General features: G+C 42.3%; 1 protein-coding gene across 3 annotated transcripts in view; it reads left to right on the forward strand.

The window, feature by feature from the left end:
* WWTR1 (WW domain containing transcription regulator 1) overlaps positions 1–24,295 on the forward strand; it is a 149,050-nt gene that overhangs the window by 111,875 nt on the left and 12,880 nt on the right. For all 3 annotated transcript variants that reach the window (XM_005201826.5, XM_005201825.5, NM_001193047.1), the window contains one exon: positions 7,249–7,451. In XM_005201826.5, the coding sequence (XP_005201883.1) occupies positions 7,249–7,451 (203 nt within the window). The remainder of the gene's footprint in view (positions 1–7,248; positions 7,452–24,295) is intronic.

The raw sequence follows: 24,295 nt of genomic DNA on the forward strand, positions 1-24,295 counted from the left end.
AACCGAATTCCTGTATTAGTAACATCTTACATTGTATGATATTAACATACAATAAAAACAGATGTTATCATTAAAGAACCAATATGGATACATTATTATTAACTAACTTCCATACTTTATTCAGATTGTCTTAGTTTTTTTCTTAATGTCCCCAGCTGTATACCACCTTATTTTTACTTGTTATGTCTCCTTAAGTTGTTCTTGGCTATGAAAGTTTCTTAGACTTTCCTTGTTTTTGATGACCTTGATAATTCTGAGTACACCTTAGGAATTTTATAGGATTTCCCTCAATAGGAATTTGTCTGATGTTTTTCTCCGATCTGGTTGGGATGATGGGTCTTGGGGAGGAAGACCACAGAAATAAAGTACCATTCTCATCACATCTTATCAAGAGTCATGTCATCACCATGGCTCGTCACTGTTGATGTTGATCTTGATCACCCGCCCAGTGTATAAAATCCCTCCCCTGTAAAGTTGCTATCCCTCACTACCATTGGATAACTGTGCTCATTGGGAGGAGGTTACTATGTACAATCCATACATCAGGAGTGGGAGTTTTCTCCCCTTCATTGAGGACAGTGTATCTACATTAAATTATCTGAAATTTGTCTCTACAGATTTGCCTCTTTTCCTGGCATTTATTTATTTATTCAGTTATTTGTTTATATGAGTGTAGACTCATGGACATTATATGTTTACTAAAATAATGAATCATAGCAACATATGAAACTCTGTCCATTCTTGACAGAAGAGAAGTACAGAAGCTTGATAATAGGTACTGGGAGAGGAAGAATCATGCAGTGCTGGGCAGGCCTCCCCCCTCAATTGCATGGAATTGTGCCTCTGACATGTTAACAAAACCGTGTGTTTTTCAAAATTCATTAATTAATTTGGCTGCACTGGGTCTTAGTTGCGGCATATAGGATCTTTATTTGCAGCCTGTGGGATCTATTTCCCTGACTAGGGATTGAACCTAGGCCCCCTGCATTGGGAGCACAGAGTCTTAGCCACTAGATCACCTGGGAAGTCCAAAACCACGTGTTTTTAAAGTTCAACGCAAAGAGCTATGCATAGGGACACTGCAGCTGAGGAGCTGTTGTCAAGAGGAGAAAGGGAGAAGAGGAGAAATGCCTGACTAACAACAAGTATTCCTCTTGGCCCTTCCTAGACTCACGTGTGCATCGCGGAGGAGGATTGAAAGGGAATAACGTCGTTGCTGTGTCTTTCTAGGGCTTAGGTGTGGCGTCTAGCCATTGGCACGCTGGTTGTCCTTTCCATAATCTGCTCGGAGCCAGCCTGATGCAGGCCCGTGATGGGTTTTGTAGTTGAGCCCAACCTTATGGTTTTGTTTTCTTCACTTGGCATTGTTTGCGTGTGTGTGTATATAACCATACCCTATTTTAAAAAAAGAGGGGTGGGGGAAAGCAAGCCCAGGACACAGAAAACCAAGCCACTGAACTTCTCCGCGGCCAGAGAGACGTTTGTCAAACATTCCAGGAGGCTCGCTGGGCAGTCTGATTCCCTGGCCTCCCTCCTAGTCTGCAGCTCCTGGCTTGGGGAAGCTGCCAAAATACTCTGTCTATGAGCTGTCGCTCTCAGTTCCTGGTGCTGCAAAAGGCAAAAAGTTCAGAAGTGAAGCCTTAACCTTTTTCTGGTCTGCTTCTTATACAGCAAATGACATGCTGGCTTAAAATGGAGTCCAGGGACCTTCCTGGCCTCGAATCTTGGGGGCCTTTGTAGACATGACCGAGTGGTATGTTTGCTGGAGCAAGTTAGAGGGTGCATCACTGTCCCAGTGGGCATTAGACAGAGGGTCATGGGTACCCCCCATGCACCTCTGCACACCCCATTCCCATGTTGACCATTTACTTCACAGTCATTGACTCAAAAGAGTGTTCCTATCTTAAATGCTGTGGAGTTTGTTTTTCTTGGTGTTTTCTTTTATATTGAATAATAGCAGTGAAATATGTCTGGTTACGTCTGTAGAGCTTGGTTATGTTTGATGGCCAAACACTCAAGAGAAAGTCAATTATTGAAGGAAAAAAAAAAGGCGGGGTGGGGGGAAAGGAGATGAAAACAGTGAAAAAGATAAATGTGGATTTGAATTTAAATTCTGACTCTCTTGGAAGGGAAAAAAGAGAAGTCTCTGCTTTAGTTTTGATGCATTCCTGCCTCAGTGGAGAACGCTTCTGTTTGGGGTATTCCTTTCTGTGGGGGCTGGCAAAAAGTCTAGACCTGACTAGGTCTTTAGCATTTGTAAGGCATTTAATGGTAGTCTGTGCTTACCTGGTTTGGCCTCAGATACTGCATTTGAGATACTGTACGTTTTGTTTTCTTTTTCTTTTCTTAAACTGAACTATTCTCTCCCTAAAATGTTATGGGATATTATCCCAAGAAGTATTTCGTTTGTTGCAAATCTAGATGTTTTCCTTCCTGTATTCTCCGGAAGACTTCCTCTCTGTTTATCTCTGTCTTGAAACTCTTCTGCCCCCCTTTGTCTCTGAGTAGCTACGAAAGCAGTGGTTTTAAAGAACCTCAACTGTCGGTAAAGTTCACAAGATTCAACCTAATAAAAGGTTCAGTGAGTAACCCTCTGAAATGAAACAACTGCAGGGAGCAGAGCAACAGGGGAGATCTTGGGCATGTGGAGTGAGTCAGGACACCTGGCTCCTAGGCCGTGACTATTTTATGGCCTTCCCCCAGTTCACTGTTTCTCTGGGTATTGCTTCCTCACTTCTACGTGGAGAAGTTGCACAGGCAGGCTCTTAGTTTTGAGGATCTTGACTGTATTTTAAGCCTTATTTGTTGTTTTTCAAATAATTTAGGGTTTACCTCCTTTCATTCCACCAAGAAAATATTTTGCGTATTTGATGCCTCCATGACCATACTTTTGATTTCTGTGTTTTATTTTTGCATTTGTATATTTTACATAAGTAATACACACAGAAAAACTTCAAACAGTACAGAAGAGGAAAAGGAAGATCTCTTTCCACCCTTGACACCCAGTTTCCTCTCCAGACGCACCTATTGTTGTGTATTTTTCTTGAGAAATTTACTGTTTTATGCATAATATGCACCCCACCCCACCCCTATTTTTCTAATTACAACTATTATGCTCTTACATACATCCTGTTCCTTGGATTTTTTTTTCCCCCTTCTGAAAGGTGCTTCTTAGAGATTGTTTCATAGAAGTAACTACAGAGATTATTCTTTGGAATAGTTACATAGCCTTCCTCTGAATGAATCATGACCTCTTATTGGTGGACACTGTTTTCAGTCTTTTGCTGTTATGGACAGTATCAAGATGAATTTTCTCATACAGACTTCTCTGTTGGTGGGTGTGATTTATTTTGAAGACAAAGCCATTGGTTAAGTTCTATTCTCTTCCAGTCCTTACAGTTAATAACTGGAGATGTTTAGTCTAAATGGTCAAATCTAAATTAAATGGAAGAAAGCAGCATGTCCACCGTGCCTGCCTGTGGATGGTCCCTGTAAGGGCTAGTGTTTTAAAGGCTAGCAAAGGTGTGGTTTTCTAGAAGCGACCTCCACCCAGTCTTAAACTCCCCCCAGATAAGGATGCAGACATCAGTAAAACCTGACTCCCAGTGTCTGAATGATGTGTGGAGTGGAGTAACAGTCCTGTGTGTGAACAAATGACAGGGCTGGCTTCCCAAGTCATGGAAGATAGTTCTGATCCAGTTGACTTGACATGTCAGTAAGTACCAGACCTGAGTCAGTTTTAATACTTTTCAAGGTATCTGAGTTATAAAAATTAACCTCCGGGGACTTTTCTGGCAGTCCAGTGGGTAAGACTCTACACTTCCACTGCAGGGAGCAAGGGTTCAATCCCTAGTCAGGGAACTAAGATCCTGCATGCCACATGGAGTGACCAAAAAAAAAAACCCTCTGAACTACTAACAAAAATTTAACATTTTCAAGCCTCTTTTTCCTAACCTAGGGATTTGTGATATTGGAAATATTCAATTTACACATTCCTCTTATAGACACAATTGGGCTTCTTTTTCCTGTGCTAGTTACATCAGATAAATAGGAGCGTACTTTTGCAGAAGGTTCAGAAACAACTGTGCCTGGAGATAATCACTATTTTTCTATCTAAGCTTCCTTCTTCTGGCCTGAAAGAGGTCTTATGAATTAAACCCTTCTGAGTATCTGGACTTTGTCTTACTTGAATCCTTATTTTAAGAGAATTTTTCCCTATGACACAGTATGTGCCCAATCCCTGACTCTCCTACCCAGGCCTTCAAATAGAGATTGTAATTATGCTCCACGCTGTAGAAATGAACTATTTATTTCAGTTATTTTGGCATCAGTCACAACGATGCTTTTTTTCTGTTCTTGGACTAAGAACGTAAGGAATGCCCAGCTGGTTTCATTCATTCATCCCATCATTTACCGAGTTTCGTTCTGTGCCAGGAGGTGAGAGTTATTGGTGGTGGAGTTGATTCAGGAAGTGAAACCCAAACTATTTTTGCAGAATACTCCAGTATCTTACCTTGTCTTGAGCGACTTCTCTGTGATTGAGCAGAGTTGTCAGCCTGTCCAAACCCTCCTTCAGCCCTGCCTACTTGTAACCTGAGCAACCTTTGGGCCCAGAAGCCTGTTTTGAGGGCCTGCTGTTTAAGTGGCCTTTCATTGTGGTTCATTGAAGGCAAATTGTGTGTAGAGGGGTTGCCCCAGTTTCAGTGATTGTTCCTGGACTTGGGTCTCAGGTGTGACAGAGGACGAAGAAGGACAGTTGAAAGGGCAGGTGGACAGGGTGTCAGGAGTTCAACTTTGGCTCCAGTTGTACCTGTTTCTAAGCAGAGCACACCCCTTGCCTCTCTGGCTTTCGCAAAATAAAAAGCTGAACTAGATGTTCTCCAGGAATCTTTACAAAGCCTAACATTCTGGTGCTCTACAGACAAGCTTCCCTGGTGGCTCAGATGGTTAAAAATCTACCTGCAATGCAGGAGACCCGAGTTCGATCCCTGGGTTGGGAAGATCCCCTGGAGAAGGGAACGGCTACCCACTCCAGTATTTTGGCCTGGATAATTCCATGGACAGAGGGGCCTGGCTGGCTACAGTCCCTGGGGTCGCCAAGAGTTGGACACAGCTGAGGAACTTTCACTTTAATTTTCACAGACAATCATAAAACCCCATCTCATTTCTCCACACGTTCCTTGCAATAGCCTGTTAGTTCCTGTGAGGGCAAGAGCTGTTTATCCAGCTACAAACCCAGCATCCAGCACATAGTGGGAATGCAATAAAGATTTGAGTGAGTTAGAGGTAAATTTCAAAAAAGAGATTTTTATCCCACCTCTACTCCTACCCAGAGGAACTTCCTGTCAAGGAACAAATTCTTCCTTAAGGAAGCCAGTTCTACAGAAAATCTTAAGTTTTGGTTTGTTTTCTCTTCCTTTCTTTTTAAAAATTTTATTAAAGTGTAGTTGATTTACAGTGTTTTATTAGTTTCAGTGTACAGCATAGTGATTTAGTTATATACATACATGCATTCATTCTTTTTTAGATTCTTTTCCCATGCAGGTCATCATGGAGTACTCAGTAGAATTCCCTGTGCTACACAGGAGGCCCTTGTTGATTGTCTATTTTATATAATGTGTGTATGTTAATCCCAAATTCCTAATTTATCCCTCCCCTATTGTGTTTTCTCTTTGGTAACCATAAGTTGGTTTTCTAGGTCTGTGAATCTGTTTCTCTTTGTAAATATATTTAGTTCTTTTTCATGGCTGAGTGATATTCCGTTGTATATATGTACACACCTGGTTTATCCAGTCCTCTGTTGATGGACATTCAGGTTGCTTCCATGTCCTGGCTATTGTAAATAGCACTGCAGTGAACATTGGGATGCATGTATCTTTTCAAGTTATGGTTTTCTCCAGATACATGCCCACGAGTGGGACTGTTGGATGATATGGTAGTTCTATTTTTAGTTTTTAAGGAACTTCCGTACTGTTCTGCATAGTGGTTGTACCAATTTATATTACCACCAACAGTGTAGGAGGGTTCCCTGGTACCTTTTTTTCACTGTGTATGTGTGTGTGTGTTTGTGTTTTCTACACATTCATTTAATACATAATTGATTAGGCTACTTTAAAATTCACCTAAGAAAGTTTGGTCATAATATGTGTCCATGTAATGTCTATATCAAACTGAAGATCTGAAATATTTCACCCTGAACTTTAAGTAAAATATGCCAATAATTTTATCTTTAAAGGTAATGATATCAAATATAGCACAAATTACATTTTTTGTTTTTTTTTCCTCAGAAATGAAGTAAGTATATAAAATTACACATTGTTGCCTTTGGCTCTGACTTAGGAGAAATAGACTGGAAAACATGGTTTTCTTTATTACAGGATATTACCCAGTAGAAGTTAAGCAAATTTAATAGGTTAACTGTCTTGAGAAAAACTAGCACTTTTTAAGATGCATTTTTTGTGGGGAGGGGACACCAATTATATAATTTATTAAACTATTTAAAAGTGTTTTGTAACATGAAATACTGTATGCTAAAATTTTAATATTGGTAAATACAGACAAATAGAAAATCCTTAAAAAGTTGAAAACACTTCTATGCCTTTATCCAGTCATAAACATGGTTAGCATCTTTTATATAATTTCTCTCACTAATAATTCTCACTAAATGTTCTCTAATCATTCACTAATAATTTCTCACTAATCATGTCTTTGGGCGTCCTCTTTTAACAAAGCATGAATGGGGTCCCGCTTTTGTGTAGACCCCTGATCTAGGTGCTGTGTTTTACCTGTCAATTCGCTCACCTGTCCTAAATATTATTTTACACCCACCACTATCAATGATCACATGCCCTCCTTAGCTCTGCCATGAACATGCAGGTTGTCTGAGGACAGGCACACACACCCAGATGTCCTGGTGAAATTAGCTTTCATGCTGTGGTAACCTTTGTGGAATTTGCTTATGACCACTATGTTCTATTTAAGGATTGAAATGTACCCTAGACACAGGCAAGGTGTGAAATCAGACTTCTAACAGGGCACAAGAGCTAAGACTAGGTGGGTCAGGAGAGGGGCCAGTATCTGAGTCTCTGTGAATTGAATTAAGGTAATGATTACTTAAACAGTAATGATAAGCAGCAAAGTACTTTGGAAGGAATCTCAGGAATCTAAAGGCCACAGCGTTCTGATGGTCTCTTTTTGATAAGGTGCTGTGGTCCTGGCCACTCATCTCCCTGTTCTTCTCTCCTGTAGTGATGAATCACCAACACCAGCAGCAGATGGCACCCAGTTCCCTGAGCCAGCAGAACCATCCCCCTCAGAACCCATCAGCAGGGCTCATGAGTATGCCCAACGCGCTGACCACCCAACAGCAGCAGCAGCAGAAGCTTCGGCTTCAGAGGATCCAGATGGAGAGAGAGAGGATTAGGATGCGCCAGGAGGAGCTCATGAGGCAGGTATGGCCTTCGGTGGTACCTGGTGGAGGCTTTGTGGCCAAGGCTACTAGGTAGGTAGCCACTTGCCATCAGAGTAAAATAAATCTTTCTCCAGAAGTATTAAAGGCCCAAAATTCTGCTCCAAGCATCCATTCTCTACTTGCACTATTTTGAGAGCCAAATCTGTGAGCACACAGACTAGCTGTATTACCATGGCTACCTTTGGCTTTTCACTACTCGTCACTAGAGGGAGAGAAAAAGTATGTACCAATTACTTTTTATCACAAAACTTAGTGGCTTAAAAGAATAACCATTTTATGTATTTAATTTTTAAACTTTTTATTGTATATTGGTATATAGCTGATCAACAATGTTGTGATAGTTTCAGATGGACAGCAAAGGGACTCAGCCATACATAACACATATATCTATTCACCCCCAAACTCCCCCTTATCCAGGCTGCCACATAACATTGAGAATAGTTCCCTGCGCTCTACAGTAGGTCTTTGTTGGTTACCTATTTTAAATATAGCGGGGTGTACATGTCCATCCCAAACTCCCTAACCATCCCTTATTCCCATCCTCCCCCTTTCCCACCAAATAGCCTTTTTATTATATCACACAGTTTGTGGACAGGAGTTGAGGCAGGGCTCAGCTGGACTGTTCTTCTATACATAGTGTAGTCTGAAGTCACTTCAGTTCAGTTCGGTTCAGTCGCTCAGTCATGTCCGACTCTTTGTGACCCCATGAACTGCAGCATGCCAGGCCTCCCTGTCCATCACCAACTCCCGGAGTTTACTCAAGTCCATCGAGTCGGTGATGCCATCCAGCCATCTCATCCTCTGTTGTCCCCTTCTCCTCCTGCCCCCAATCCCTCCCAGCATCAGAGTCTTTTCCAATGAGTCAACTCTTCGCATGAGGTGGCCAAAGTATTGGAGTTTCAACTTCAACATCAGTCCTTCCAATGAACACCCAGGACTGATGTCCTTTAGGATGGACTGGTTGGATCTCCTTGCAGTCCAAGGGACTCTCAAGAGTCTTCTCCAACACCACAGTTCAAAAGCATCAATTCTTCAGCGCTCAGCTTTCTTCCACAGTCCAACTCTCACATCCATACATGATTGCTGAAAAAACCATAGCCTTGGCTAGACGGACCTTTGTTGGCAAAGTAATGTCTCTGCTTTTGAATATGCTATCTAGGTTGGTCATAACTTTCCTTCCGAGGAGTAAGCCACTTAGTGGTATTCAACTGATGGATGGATTGACTTGGAGGGTCCAAGGTGGGTTTACTTAAGTGTGTGGCCTCATGGTGAGGGCTGCTGAAAGTCTGGGCTTAGCTGGGACGAAAACTTGAAGTATTTGCCCATGGCATCTCTAGCTTGGCAGTCTTAGAGCAGTGGAACTCTTCTATTTGGAATAGCAGCTTGGGTCTCCCTGAGAGAATATTCTAAGAGACAGGAATTGAAAGCTGCCAGTGTATTAGGGCCTGGCTCTAGAAACTGCCACAGAATCACTTCTTCCACATTCTCTTGATCAAACAGTCACAGTGTGCACCTTCCTCCTCTAATCCCCGCTACCCTTCCTACCCCAAATTAGAGCAGATAACAGAGAGTGTTCATGGAGGAAATGACAGTGAATCTGCAACTGTCTTTAATCTGCCATGAAGCATGAAAAAAAGAGAAAACTGAGGGGGCTTGCGAAAGCAAAATGTTTTGCCTATGGACTCTGATAGAGGGGTCTGCAAAACTGCCTGGGCTTTGAATAGCCACCTCCATGGCATCCTCCACTCGTTCGTGTATTCATGCAGTCAGTCCATCCAAAGAGGGTGTGTCCTCAGTGAGTCAGGCTCAGTGCTTCCCTTCAAAAAATAAATGAAAGTCCTTGAAGGAGGCCACAGCCTTTTCCCTGCTGAAATGGCTTGGTCTGTGCAAGAGCAGAATTCTCTTCTGTGCTGCTCAACTAATGTAGCACATGTTTTCAGGCCTCATAAATTTTGCTGGCTGCATTTTGGGGAGGAAGCCTTCAGTTTATTGTTCTAATTCTTCAGACTTTGCCTTATGACTCACATGAAGCAAGGTACATGGGGAGCTTCCTTTCCATGTTTAAGGAAATGAGTAGTTTTGACTGTTCCAGAAAGCTTTTTTGCAGGGGGATGGGGATATTAAACACTATTTTTTTTCCCTTTGGTATTATTATATCTGATACTTTCAAAAATATACACCTACTGCTATAGGTAAATAATGAATTTCTCATCAAATAAATTCTAAAATACAAAGTATCTGTACTGTGTGATACTTTATACTGTGTGAGGTGGCTTCCCTTGTGGCTCTGATGGTAAAGAATCTGCCTGCTATGTAGGAGACCCGGGTTCAATCCCTGGGTCGGAAAGATCCCTTGGAGAAGGGAATGGCTACCCACTCCAGTATTCTCGCCTAGAGAATTCTATGGACAGAGAAGCCTGGCAGGCTATAGTCCATGGGGTTGCAAAGAGTCAGACATGACTGAGTGACTAACAATTACACTGTGTGAAGTTTAAAAACCATGATGAATTAAAAGAATTCCTTAGACAGTCTTTGAAAATGCGGGAAGTGAATATAAATTGTGCTTTGTTGTTCTGTTGAACTATCCTCTAAATTTGAGGAATACAACTTTGTAATATGACCATTATTATGCTTTTTTACCCTGAGGATTTATGTCTGAACTTTCATAGTTATTTCAGGGCAACAGTTATTTATACTGTTTTTAGATATACACTATCATGTTTCTTAGAAGGAAATGGTTGTATTATGGTTTTCTGTCTTTGGATAATGATTCTACTTGGAATAATATATCTATTTTATAATACAGAGTAAATTAAATAGCAGTAGATTAGCATTTATACATTTTAATGGTTTTTCCCCCCACAAAGCTATGACTATCCTGCAAAGAATGACTTGCTTCTCAGTTTCTGCCTTGTTCTGTTTCTCTTTCTCTTACTCCACCTCCTCCTTTCCCACAGAAAGCATTTCTGAAAAGGGGTGGAGGAAAGTGCCCCAGATTGTTTCCTTTATGCCAACCATAGGTGCCTTTGAACCAGCATGTTAGTATTGATGGTTCGTATTACAGAAATACCAACCAAGTTCCTTAAATGCTGATCCCTAGAGGCTGTGGAACTCAGAGTATTTTGCTTCATCACAGTGTCATCTCCCCTGTACAGGACATGGGGAGAAATACTGTCCAGATTTGCTCACAGAGGTTCACATAGTTAGCTTTGAACGTGCAAGCACACACATATGGAGGAGGAGAAGATGGAATGGGTGGTTCAGATGTCTTCTTATCTTTATTATGGAATACAGGAAGAAAGGCCTAAAGAGACTTTTTTAAGTAGTGGAAGAAGTTTTCCTCCATCCAGAATTAGCTTGCTTCTCAGGGTCAAAGATGTTATTTAAGACCGTACAATAAATGGTGTTAGAGTGATGACAGTTTTCTGGGGCGTTTGCCAAGACGTCTGATTGTTCAGGTGTGGATTATGTGTATCATCTTGGTGTGTAGTTTTTTTTTTTTTTTTTCACTTCTTTCTTTTGTTGCTTTGCTCTCAAGCATCACGATTTGAACTTAATGGACTGGAAGTAAAAGTGATACCTGGCTCACCTGTTTAGCTGCCTTCTAGCATCTGGTAGGAAGGTAGAGGCACTTTGGCCCTGAAGAGCTCTGAAGATTGTCAGTTCCATTTGTTCTTTCTGTCCCACTCCCCGTTCTTCATAGTCAACAACTGCCTGAATATCCTTTGCTCTCTGGGCACTTAGTAATTCCCCTGCATGCTAAGTTGCTTCAGTCGTGTCTGACTCTGTGAGATCCCATGGACTGTAGCCTGCCAGGCTCCTCTGTCCATGCAATTCTCCAGGCAAGAATACTGGAGTGGGTTGCCATGCCCTCCTCCAGGGGCTCTTCCTGACCCAGTTATCCAACCCACATCCCTTATGTCTCCTGCACTGGCAGACAGGTTCTTTACCATTTGTGCAGCCTGGTAATTCGCCTGGTCCCCCTGCAGTTTGCAGGAGGGCCCTAGCTGTCTAGCCTGTCCTCTCAGAGCCCCTGCCCTGCAGGCAGGCCTTGACCTTCCTCTCACAGGACAATTTCTGGGAGAAAAGCCCCTTCCTATCCTTCATCTTTAGGCAGGAAAGGGGGTTGGTACATTTTAATAAGCAGAATGAATTTATTCCCTAATTCTTGGGAAATTATCACTACTCTGTATTTTTTTTTAACTATTTATTTATTTATTTATTTTTGGCTCCTTCGGGTCTTTGTTGCAGCACATAGGATCTTTTACTGTGGTGTACAGTCCTAGTGGCTTCTCGGCACGTGAGATCTTAGTTCCCTGACCAGGGATCGAACCTAAGCCACCTGCATTTCAAGTGCAGAGTCTTAACCACTGTACCTCCAGGGAAGTCCCCTGGAAGCTCCTTATATGCTATGTAAATATTATTTCATTTTTCCTTCTTCTTCTTTCTGCTTCCATGCCATTGTTCCTCTAGGCACGTAGTCTGCGGAGAAAACAACTCCTTGGTCCTTCTTCCACAATCTGACGTGTACCTTCTGATGCCAAGGACTCAGACATGAACTTATCACTGAAATCATGCAGAAGATATTAACCCAATGAATTTGAGGAAAGTCTGATTACAGATCTGAAGTGAACTTCCATTATTTCAGGATGGAAAATTATTTTCTGATTCCTTTTTTTGTCTCGTCTGTTTATTCACTCAACGTTTGCATAGTGCAAAATAATAAAAAGATAAACGAGACATGGCTGCCTTCAGATAACTTATGTTTTATCACTGGAGACAAAATGATTAAATCTAATCCGAATTGGTGGCCAGAAGGATGAATTCAAACCATTCCCCACTTTGTGGGGTTCCAATGGCTGCCATCTTTGACTTTCATGACTGGAGCAGAGACCAGATCACTTGAGCCCAGAGTTCTGGGAAAGGAGCATAACGTGCTTTTTGCCTTCCTTTTCGGTCCCCACAGGCCAGCAAGTTGTTGGATAACTACAGAATTAGGATCAAAGGGCTGGTGAGGTTTGGTATCTCCCCTGATTAGGAATCTTTTTAAGTAGGAGAGTTTTGTTCAAAATGATTCCTATGCATTAACGTTGGCTGCTGTAGCAACACAGTTGAACTGCTTGTATCTGATAACTAATGAATTATCTGGAAACATGGCAGGTGCTCCCAGGGCAGGGGTGCTAACGGGCCCAAAGGGATCCCAGCCAGGTCTGCAGAACATGGCCTTATTAGGAAACTTTCTCTGCTTTCAGTGTCTCTCACAGACCTTATGGAGAATGACTTTTCATGAAAGACATTCTCCATTGTCTGTGATAATGACAGTTTTATTTTTTGCTGGTGAAGAAGTTTCAGGTTCATCAAAGTAAAAACAACCCTGGAAAAGAAAGCAGTTCTCAGGAATTCCCTGGTGGTGCAGTGGTTAGGATACTGAGTTCTCACTGCTGAGGTCCCAGCTTCAATCCCTGGTCTGGGAACTAAGATCCCACAAGCCACATGACCAAAAACAAAACAAAAAACCTCAATTGGACAATGTACTTCTTGCTATCTTCTCATAGAGTTTTTAACTTTTTAAGTTATAACTAGTAGTAGCTGTTTTTGTTGTTTTTGTCTGACTGACATAAGAGAGAGCATTTTGCTAATTGAAAAAAATCCAGACTCAGCAGACTGCAGGGGCTTTCCTGGTGGTCCAGTGGTGAAGATGCTGCGCTTCCAAGGCAGGGGGTACAAGTTCTGTCCCTGGTCAGGGAAGTAGGATCCCACATGCCGTGCAGCCCAAACAAGCAAACCCAAGTGGTTCTGTCTCATTACTTTTTCTCCCTGACCTTCAACCCCAGGGCAAATCCCAGCCTCTGGAAAACCACTCTGCTGAGGGTGCTGTGCTCTGGAGGTGGGATAACTGTAAGAAGGGGGAAAGAAGGAGACTTCATAACGTATGATTCCATTTATATGACATTCTGGGAAAGGCAGGACTATAGAGACAGCGGAAGAGTGTTTGTCAGAGTAGGGGTGAGGGAGGGGCTCCCTGCAAAGGAGAGGCACTCGGGGATTTGGGGAGTGAGAGTAGTCTGTGTCTTAGTTGGGGTAGCTGTTTCACAGCTGTATTAGGTATTTGGCAAAACTCTGAACCGTACAATTTCACAAAGTGTGACCGTGACTATATGTAAATAAAAATAGTAATGAAGTAAAATTATTGCACAGAAAAGAAAATATTTAAAATAATCAAAACCAAAAAGGAACATAATCGTCATCTATTCTTTTACCTCAAGAGAGCTGTGAAGATGCTGGTGATTTCTTTCCAGTCTTTGTATGTATCTTTTTTTTTTTTAATATATATTTAGTTTAAAACAAAACTGGTAGTGTATTATACTACTGTGTGTTACCTCTTTTCTTAATATATTTTGAGAAGTCATCTATTTATTCTGTATCAGCCATGGACATGGTGCTTTGAGTTTGGACCTATCTATTTTAGGCTGCCTGGAATCCTTTCTACAGCAAGGCTGGACATAAATTTTAAAAACCCATGAACCACACATGCCCTCAAGACTATAGACTATTCTGCTGTTGCAGCTTAAAAACCAACACAATATTTGCTCAGTATCATAAAGGGCATGTTTACAGCTTTACCCAATGAAATGGAAAATTTGAGTAACTGGTCAGAAACTGAGAAACAAGCTTCTCAGTCCCTATTTGTCCCTCTGAAAGAACGATTCCTTGACATGAAAACAGACTCTTGGCTTTATCTGAGTAGAGTATTCCATTGTTTTATTCATTCAGATGTGAAGCTTGGGGTCTTTCTGGCTCAAAGATGATTTCTGACTGGAGGACTTCCTGTCAGCCCCCAGGGCCTGGAAGAATCTTAAGTAGAGAAGCCTTCGCTCCCTCTGTGTTGTTGAGAAACCGTTATTATTCTCAGGCAGACTCAGCATTGCTTTCACCCCCATCCTTCACTTAATTGGGGCTCAGTGGACAGGAGAAAGCAGCTTGTCAGACAAAAACGCTGACTCAGCTCGGCCTCTGGTTGCCAGGACAACGGGGACCAGGGGAGAGGGCTTGGGCGGGAGGCCTCGGAATTCTTTGGCAGGTCTCACAGATTTCTGTGGGGCTTGACAGCCACTATCGGGTCTGGCGGGCCAGCTGGCCGGCCTCTTTCGGCCATTCCTGACTGAGGGCCCCGGGGAGGGACACACCCGGCTGTGAGCAGGGCTGGTCCAGGGAAGGCTCCGAGGTCTGTTGTTTGTCATGTGAAGAACAACTATTTAGAGAGGTTAAAAAGTGTCATATCGTAGCATAAATAGTGGCAGCTTCATGGAGTCATGCCTTCAGCACATGGGGCTATGATTTCCTTTTAGGAAAGCATTTCAGGGAATTAGGTTTCGGGGTTGAGCAGGAACATCAGTGGTCATGTTGTCCACCCGTGGATCCCACTAGAGTAGCCTGGCTGTGTACATTCATTCACTCATTCATTTGTTCAACACGTTCTAGGCACTGAATGCACAGTAGTGAACTAATAGGCTTGTTCTTTACCTTCATAGAGTTTCCATTCTAACTGCTGTCAGTGTTCTATTTGCCTGGTCCTGGAAATAATTCATTTTCTTAAAAAAATGACCAATTCCTTTCAAAAGGACACTTTTGAAAGATGTTATAAAATCAAACACATTTAAAATTTGTATTTATTCTTAAATATCTATTTTTTTAGGCAATTAAAAAACTGCATTGAAATATAGTTGGTTTACAGTGTTTGTTTGTTTTAAGTGTACAGCAAAGTGTTTCAGTAACATATATATGTGTGTGTGTACGTATATCTCTGTGATATAGGGAATGTTTGCCTAGGGCCATACATGCTGTGTGGCTGAAATCCTGGGAAAGCTTTTGAGACATCACTCAGACTTTGAGAGTGATGGAAAAAGCCAAAGATGGAAAATACTGAGCATTCTTAATCATTAGTTAAATTGGTCAACCAATTTGAATTGGCATAAGAAAGCATTTCGACCCCTGGGTGGGGAAGTACCCCTGGAGGAGGGCATAACAACCCACTTCAGTATTCTTGCCTGGAGAATCCCATGGACAGAGGAGTCTGGAAGGCTACAGTTGATGGGGTTGCAAAGAGTCGGACACAACTGAAGCGACTGAGCACGCATATATTCTTTTTTCAGGTTATTTTCCATTATAGGTTCTTGAAATTTTTTAGATAATTTTTAAACTTTCCTTTTCATTTCCAATTACATGGCATTGGCCGTATTGTCCATGTTGTACAGTACATCCTTTTAGCCTATCTTACACCCAATAGTGTGTATCTTCCTCTCCCCCACCCATGTATTACCCCCAACTCCCGCACTGGTAACCACTGGTTTGTTCTCTGTGTCTGTCATATTTGCTAGTTTCTTGTAATTTTTAATTCCACATGTAAGTGATATTGCACATTGTCTTTCTCTGTCTGACTTATTTCACTTGGCATAGTGCCCTCCGGGCCCACCCGTGCAGTTGCAGATGGCAAAATTTTGTGTTTTTTTATGGCTGAGTAGTACAAACACAGTTTTTAAAATGGAGGTTCACCAAGTTTGAACAGAGGAAAAGCAGCTTCATATTTCTGACCTTGGTAAGATCTCTGAGGTATAAAGAAATACTCCATCTTGAAATCGATTCAGCTACTTTTTGTTTTTTTAAGTGAAGAGGAGAATATCTAAATTATAATGTTTCCCTTAATGTGATTCTAAAGGATAACAGAGATTATGGAACAACACAAAACTGTTTTATACATCTTGAATTAAAGAGTGTCAAGAAGGCCGTGGTTAATAATTAGGGACTCAACAAATGTCTTTCCCAAAGTGTCAGAGTTTTGAATATTCTTTCCTAGCGACAGCCTGGGTCTGGCAGCTGAGCCTGTGTGATGAGGTATTTCCAAAGAGAGCCTCCAGGAAATGTGACAATAAAGTTCTAGAATCCCTTGGCACAGAGTTAAAAAGAAATTTACACTGGGCATGGGGTTTTGTGCCCCCCTGTAAAGAAGGTCAATAATTCGGCATTCTGCCTCTGAAGTCCCTCAGGGTTTTGGCAGCGAGAGCAACTTCTCTGCACCACAATAATTTTTTTAATGTTAAGATTTCAAAATATTGTCTTTCTTTTCTTTTTTTTTTCATTTGTTTCTACTCACTCCACCCCTTATAATTAAAACAATCCAATCTTCCATTTTTGTAGTATCCCTGGCCACACACACTTAAACAGATCACCCTCAGAAGAAGTTATTGTCTTCCTTTGTCTTTGAAGTACATTCCAGCGAGGGCCAGAGCTGGCTGGCTGGCGAGAGACACTCCCTTCACCCAGGATGGACAGGGCTACAGGGCACTTTCAACTGCTGTTTACTTTCTCACCTCCTCTGTTGATTTATTCCATGGGCAGGCGGCAGGCCAATGGGGTGCTGGAAGGCGAGGAGGTTTGAAGTTCTCTTCCAGGGACATCTTCCTCTTATGAATCAGCATTTGTCTTTCACCTACTAACCCCTCCAGCTATTTTAAACACCATCCCATCCCCAGCCCCTAGGAGAGGGCACTTTTAAACCCACATATATATATATAATTATTCGCTTCAGGAAGCTAGATGGAAGACCACAAACTCTGAAGGAGATTCTCAGACCTTTATCTTGTACCAGTCTTTACACCCCCAGCTTGCTGCTGCTGCTAAGTCGTGTCAGTCGTGTCCGACTCTGTGCGACCCCATAGACGGCAGCCCACCAGGCTCCCCCGGCCCTGGGATTCTCTAGGCAAGAACACTGGAGTGGGTTGCCATTTCCTTCTCCAATTTATGAAAGTGAAAAGTGAAAGTGAAGTCGCTCAGTTGTGTCCAACTCTTAGCGACCCCATGGACTGCAGCCTACCAGGCTCCTCCGTCCATGGGATTTTCCAGGCAAGAGTACTGGAGTGGGGTGCCATTGCCTTCTCTGCCCCCAGCTTGGATGTAGACAAAAAAATAAAGTTGTGGTGGAGGAGGGTAGGGGTGGGGTTACCAGGGGCAGCTTTCCAGATCTTTCTGAAAACTGGCCTTTAACATCTTAACTTGTAACTCTGCTGGCTGTGCTTGTGAATTCCCGGGACACTAGCTCCACCCATATACATTGAAACGGATCAGAGAGGCCAGTTCGATCTCTCTTCCAATTCAGAGAGAGAAAGTGTGTTCAGGAAGTGAAACAGGATGGTTTGTTAAATCCTCTAAACTGCCTGAAGCTCAGCTCCCTTGTAGCTCAGCTGGTAAAGAATCCGCCTGTAATGCAGGAGACCCGGGTTTGATTCCTGGGTTCAGAAAATACTTTGGATAAGGGATAGGCTATCCACTCCAGTATTCTTAGGCTCCCCTGGTGGCTCAGACCTTAAAAAATCTGCCCACAATGCGGGAGACCTGGGTTCAATCCCTGGATTGGGAAGATCCCCTGGAGGAGGGCATGACAACCCACTGCAGTATTCTTGCCTGGAGCATCTCAATGGACAGAGGATCCTGGCGGGCTATAGTCCATGGGGTTGCAGAGACACAGCTGGACAACTAAGCGCACCAACACAACCTGAAGAAGGCGGGGACTGGCATTTCCATGTTCTGACTGTGAAAGCAGGCTGAGAGAAATGAGAGAACGCGCCCAGGTCCCACAGCTAGTAGGTGAAAGGGCTGACAGTTTGAGGTCTTGAGGTCTGCCAACCTCAGTCCTTGGCTTTCCTCTCTCTGCCGCTGACTGTGTAGTGGCTGTGAGAACAGACTCTGGGGCCAGATCCTGGGAAAGTTGCTTAGCCTGTCTGCGCCTCAGTGTCCTCATCTATAAAATGGAGAGAGCTGGGCTGTCGAGGATGAAATGAAATAGTATGTTGGCACACTTAGGACGGTGCTTCACAAGTTGTAAGTGATACGCAAGTATTAGCTAATATCTTTGTATCCTAAAACATTTAGCGCCATCAGTAGCTCATTTTATTAGCTGCCTCCCTGTGCCAGGTTCTTGATAAATATGCTTTTTAATCTTTATAACCAGCCAGCAAGATAAATCTTAAAAGTCATTTTTTTTCCAGATTAACAAACTGAAAAAAAAGTGTAGTCCAAGATGCTATATCTAAGGAGTAGCTGAGCTAGGATTTAAGCTTTCATCATTTTGATTCCAAGAACACTTTTTTTTTCCTATGCCAAGCCCAGGTCATGTCCAGTAGCATTTACGCCTCAACAAGTGTTTGAAAATTCCAGTGGCCAGTAGCCCAGAGAATTGAGAAGCAGCCAGTCCTACCAATGAATGGACTACATCAGATGTGGCTCCAATCTGGGATAGAGGAATCTTCCTTCTTCCATGTGACAGTCCATTAATAGTTTGAGAGCCACAGTTGCCACTCAGTATCTCTTTTAAACAGTCGCCTTGTTTCTTCATGGGACTTTCCTGGTGGCTCAGATGGTAAAGAATCTGCCTGCAATGCGGGACATGCAGGTTTGATCCTTGGCTCAGGAAGGTCCCCTGGAGGAGGAACCCACTCCAGTATTCTTGCCTGGGAAATCTATGGACAGAGAGGAGCCTGATGGGCTATACAGTCGACTCATGGGGTTACAAAGAGTCGGGCACAACTGAGCAACTTCACTTTCACTTGCTTCTTCATAGACATAATACCCTGACCTCTTCCCATGTTGAATTTTCTCCTTTGATAACTGTAAAAATCGTGACAGTGTAGAACAGAGTTCTGGATGCAGTCTTGCATGTGGAGGTTGGTAGATCCTCGAATGCAGTAGAAATAGAAGCCGTGCTGACTACTTGAGTTGGAAAGAAGGTTTGGAGCATGTAGATGTCAGGGAGAGAGACCCTACTAGGCATGGCCCTTGTCCATTATTTTTTGTTGTAACCTGTTTCCCCTCTAGAATCCTCACTGAGCAGGGCACTATCTGTATTTTTCATTGCTATATGCCTGCTGCTGAGGTGCCTGGCCTCTGATAGTCTCAATAGTATTTTTTAAAAATAATTTTTATTTATTATTTTTGGCTGCACTGGGTCTTCATCGCTGCTCAGGCTTTTCTCTAGTTGCGACGAGTGGGGGCTATTTTCTAGTTGTGGTGTGAGGGCTTCTCATTGCTGTAGCTTCTTTTGTTGCAGAGCATGGGCTCTAGGGCATGCAGGCTTCATTATTTGTGGCATGTGGGCTCAGTAATTACAGCTCCTGGGCTCTAAAGCACAGGCTCGGTAGTTGTGGTGCTTGGGCTTAGTTGCTTGGAGGCATGTGGGATCTTCCTGGACCAGGGATCGAACATGTCTCCTGCATTGTCAGGCAGATTCTTTACCACTGAAACACCAGGGAAGCCCTCTCCATAGTATTTTTTTAAATAAATACAGGTGCAAATGAATGAATCTTTGTGGGATCTTTGGGAGACAGTTGGCTGAGATTTGGAAGGAGGAGAGGTGGTGATGGCATTAAGAAAAAACTTGAAGTTAGCAGGAAGAGCTGCTGTATGGCCAGGTGAGGAATGTACTTGTGAGACATGAAGTTTCAGACCCCAGATGGACATGTTATTTTGGACTTCAGGGCTGGGAGAGGGGCAGGTGGTGGCTTGCTGTGGTCGTCAGGAAAGGCATTCTGGAAAAAAGGCAGTGGAACAGAACCTCTAAAGGTGGAGGAGAAATGGCCTGATGAAGGGGGACCCAAAGTACTGACAAGTCCAGGAAACTGTAGACTTGTTTGGGAGGACAGGTGGGTGGCAGTGGAAGGGACACTGGGAGGGGATCTGTGAATAGACTTGCTGACCTGGAGTGGAGGTAGAAGGTGAGAGACAAACCAAAGGCTCAGATGTGCTTCCAGCTTAGCTTCTGTTATCCTGCTTGGACTGGGGGGAGGTGGGGAGGGAGCACGGGGTTAGGGCAGCTGCACCACCAGCTCTGAGTTGGAGGTCTGAGTCACATCCTAGACCAGCCTTGTTCAACTGTCCCCGTTTGCGAATCAGTTCACTTGGTCCAGTGCTCCATCTTCAGCCTTGCCTCAGCTGTTTTCGTTCCATCAGCCTCAACTCCACGTCTTAGTCAAACTAAAGTCAGGTGTTTGCCTTTCATTTCTGCCCATGTGAGGGGAGGGGATGTCATGTGGCAGCTAAAATCACACTGGATCTAGGGCTTAATTTTATACCTAAATTTAGTGTGTGTTTTTTTTTTTTTTTTTTAATAAAAATCCTCCCTTGTGTGCATGAGGACATGTCAGGATGAGGACATGTCAGTGAGGTTAGTTCTTTTATTTCCAAGCCTTAGATTTTGTACTGCTCTTCTTCAATTTATGAACAGAAGTAGGAAACTTATTTTCATTCAAAAAGAGACTAGACCTTTAAAAATTCTAAATATGCAATATATTATTAAATATATATGAAGCTTCTCATTACTGTCCAATTACATTAAAATTTAATTTTATGTTATATAAAAAGGTTTACAAACCTGTTCGTGTTTTGTTTTTTTTTAAGCTATATTTTTAGCCTTGCTGACTCATGATGAATTTCACACTTGGTATAATCTTCCAAGGTGAAAGCTGATCAGGAAAAAGTGTCAAACCACTCAAAGTGGATTAGCTCCATGTTGTAGTGTGACTTTTAAGATGGTTTATTTTTACTTTAGTTTTGTTGGGATTGGAATACAGAACATGAGGTGCCATTAATAATAATATTTAGTTAACACTTATTAAATGATCTTGTATGCCAGCACTGTTCTGTGCACACAGTGAATTACCTCATTTATCACCACAGCTTTCCTATTGGGTGGATTCTATTATTATCCCCAGTTTACATATCAGGAACAAAAATATTAAATAACTGGCTGGGAGATGGCATGGCCAGGGTTCAGACCCAAGCATCTGGCCCCAGATGCTGCTCCTGACGACTCTGGCCTTCTGCTCATCTTCTGTGTTGGGAGCAGGAAAAACGCAGTAGGATCATTTCAGTAGGATGGCATATAAGCCTGGCTAGTTGGGATGTATACAATAGACTGTTGTTTTACTCATATTTGTGGTTGGGGGTGAGAATTGAATGTTCTTAGTTAATTTTTCTTTTGTTATTAATTATAATTGAAAATATTTCCATTTGAATTCCAGTGATATTTTCATTTCTTCACCGATTGAATATTTATCAAGTACCTAGTATATGTCTGGGCTGTTATACACAGTGGGGACACAGAAGTGAACATGATAAGTAAGATCTCTTTCCTCTGGACCTTACACTCTAAAGAGAAGGACAGACAGTAAATATGTCAGTTGCCATGAAGAACATTTAATGTAATCTCTGAAGAGATTGCATCTGTTGAGACAGTCATCAGTGAGGGAATGAACTTTGGGAAGATCTGAGCAGTGTGTTCCAAGCAGAAGGAACAGTTGGAACAGAGGCCAAAAGTGGGAGGAACAGTGGGGAGGGAATGAGGGAGTGAGGGGTAACATGTCCCAGACAAAGGAGGAGACATGGCCAGTGATGTCAGGCAGGCTTTGTGGGCCACTGTGGATAGGGAGCATGTGGAGAGGGAGCATGTGGGTTTAGAGCCAGGGGTCAACATCACCTTCACAGTGGCTGCTGTGACTTAAGAATGGTCTCATAATAATCTCGAAGAAAGTGTTGCATCATCCCCCACCCTGAAAACCTTTCTATCTCAGACTGGCCTAATTTATATTTCGGAGCTAGTTTTCAGGTATATTCAACACATTATCGTCTCTCGTTTGTTAGTTATTTCAAGGTGAAAATGATATCGTGAGCCCCCTACAGGCAGAACAAAGCATTGCCTCTTATGATAATGGGGTCAAATCCTCAAAGTACTGAATCATTTGGAAAATACGGATATGGAGGAATGGAACTTCAGGTATCTTTCATTTAAAATAAAGGGAGGAGAAGTGAAATGGCACCATTAATCGTTTTCACCAATATAGTATAAAATTCACCCAGCTTTGGTTATTATAAATCAGTTCAGTTGAGTCACTCGGTTGTATCCTACGCTTAGTGACCCCATGAATCGCAGCACGCCAGGCCCATCACCAACTGCCAGAGTTTACCCAAACTCATGTCCATCGAGTCGGTGATGCCATCCAGCCATCTCATCCTCTGTCGTCCCCTTCTCCTCCTGCCCCCAATCCCTCCCAGCATCAGGGTCTTTTCCAGTGAGTCAACTCTTCACATGAGGTGGCCAAAGTATTGGAGTTTCAGCTTCAGCATCAGCCCTTCCAATGAACACCCAGGACTGATCTCCTTTAGGATGGACTGGTTAGATCTCCTTGCAGTCCAAAGGACTCTCAAGAATCTTCTCCAACACCACAGTTCAAAAGCATCAATTCTTTGGCGCTCAGCTTTCTTCACAGTCCAACTCTCACATCCATACATGACCACTGGAAAAACCATAGTCTTGACTAGATGGACCTTTGTTGGCAAAGTAATGTCTCTGCTTTTGAATATGCTATCTAGGTTGGTCATAACTTTCCTTCCAAGGAGTAAGCATCTTTTAATTTCATGGCTGCAATCACCTTCTGCAGTGATTTTGGAGCCCCCCAAAATAAAGTCTGACTCTGTTTCCACTGTTTCCCCATCTATTTCCCATGAAGTGATGGGACCAGATGCCATGATCTTCATTTTCTGAATGTTGAGCTTTAAGCCAACTTTTTCATTCTCCTATTTCACTTTCATCAAGAGGCTTTTTAGTTCCTCTTCACTTTCTGCCATAAGGGTGGTGTCATCTGCATATCTGAGGTTATTGACATTTCTCCCGGCAATCTTGACTCCAGCTTGTGCTTCTTCCAGCCCAGCGTTTCTCATGATGTACTCTGCATAGAAGTTAAATAAACAGGGTGACAAGATACACCCTTGACGTACTCCTTTTCCTATTTGGAACCAGTCTGTTGTTCCATGTCCAGTTCTAACTGTTGCTTCCTGACCTGCATATAGGTTTTTCAAAAGGCGGGTCAGGTTGTCTGGTATTCCCATCTCTTTCAGAATTTTCCACAGTTTATTGTGATCCACACAGTGAAAGGCTTTGGCATGGTCAATAAAGCAGAAATAGATGTTTTTCTGGAACTCTCTTGCTTTTTCTGTGATCCAGCGGATGTTGGCAATTTGATCTCTGGTTCCTCTGCCTTTTCTAAAACCAGCTTGAACATCAGGAAGGTCACAGTTCACGTATTGCTGAAGCCTGGCTGGGAGAATTTTGAGCATTACTTTACTAGCGTGTGAGATGAGTGCAATTGTGTGGTAGTTTGAGCATTCTTTGGCATTGGCTTTCTTTGGGATTGGAATGAAAGCTGACCTTTTCCAGTCCTGTGGCCACTTCTAAGTTTTCTAAATTTGCTGGCATAATGAGTGCAGCACTTTTACAGCATCATTTTTCAGGATTTGAAATAGCTCAACTGGAATTCCATCACCTCCACTAGCTTTGTTCATAGTGATGCTTATTATAAATAGTCCTTTTGAATTTTGTTTATATATTTAGCCACTCACAAGCATTCTTTTAAAATAAATACTCTATTAGAACTATCCCAGGAGTAACTTAAATGAACAGGAAAGCTTAAAATATTAAAACTGTATTATTTTATATATTTCTGTAATAATAATTCATATATATTGTATATATATATATATTTTTATCCAGTGAAGTTCCAGAAATGATTCTTATTAGGTTTAAATTCAGACCATCTGGAAATTGCAAATTTATCTAGTATTCTTAAGAAATATGGTGGTAAAATTGCATCACATGTAAAGAAGTGCAGCAATCTCTTCAAATTATATGTTTAAAAGGATAGCTGTTTAGGGGTAAACTCCACCTTTATTCAGCATGGTTGGAGAATGGGAATATTCTAGTTAAAGTTGATTTTCTTTTTT

This window comes from Bos taurus, chromosome 1 (assembly GCF_002263795.3).
Source record: "Bos taurus isolate L1 Dominette 01449 registration number 42190680 breed Hereford chromosome 1, ARS-UCD2.0, whole genome shotgun sequence".
NCBI classification, from domain to species: Eukaryota; Metazoa; Chordata; class Mammalia; order Artiodactyla; family Bovidae; genus Bos; species Bos taurus.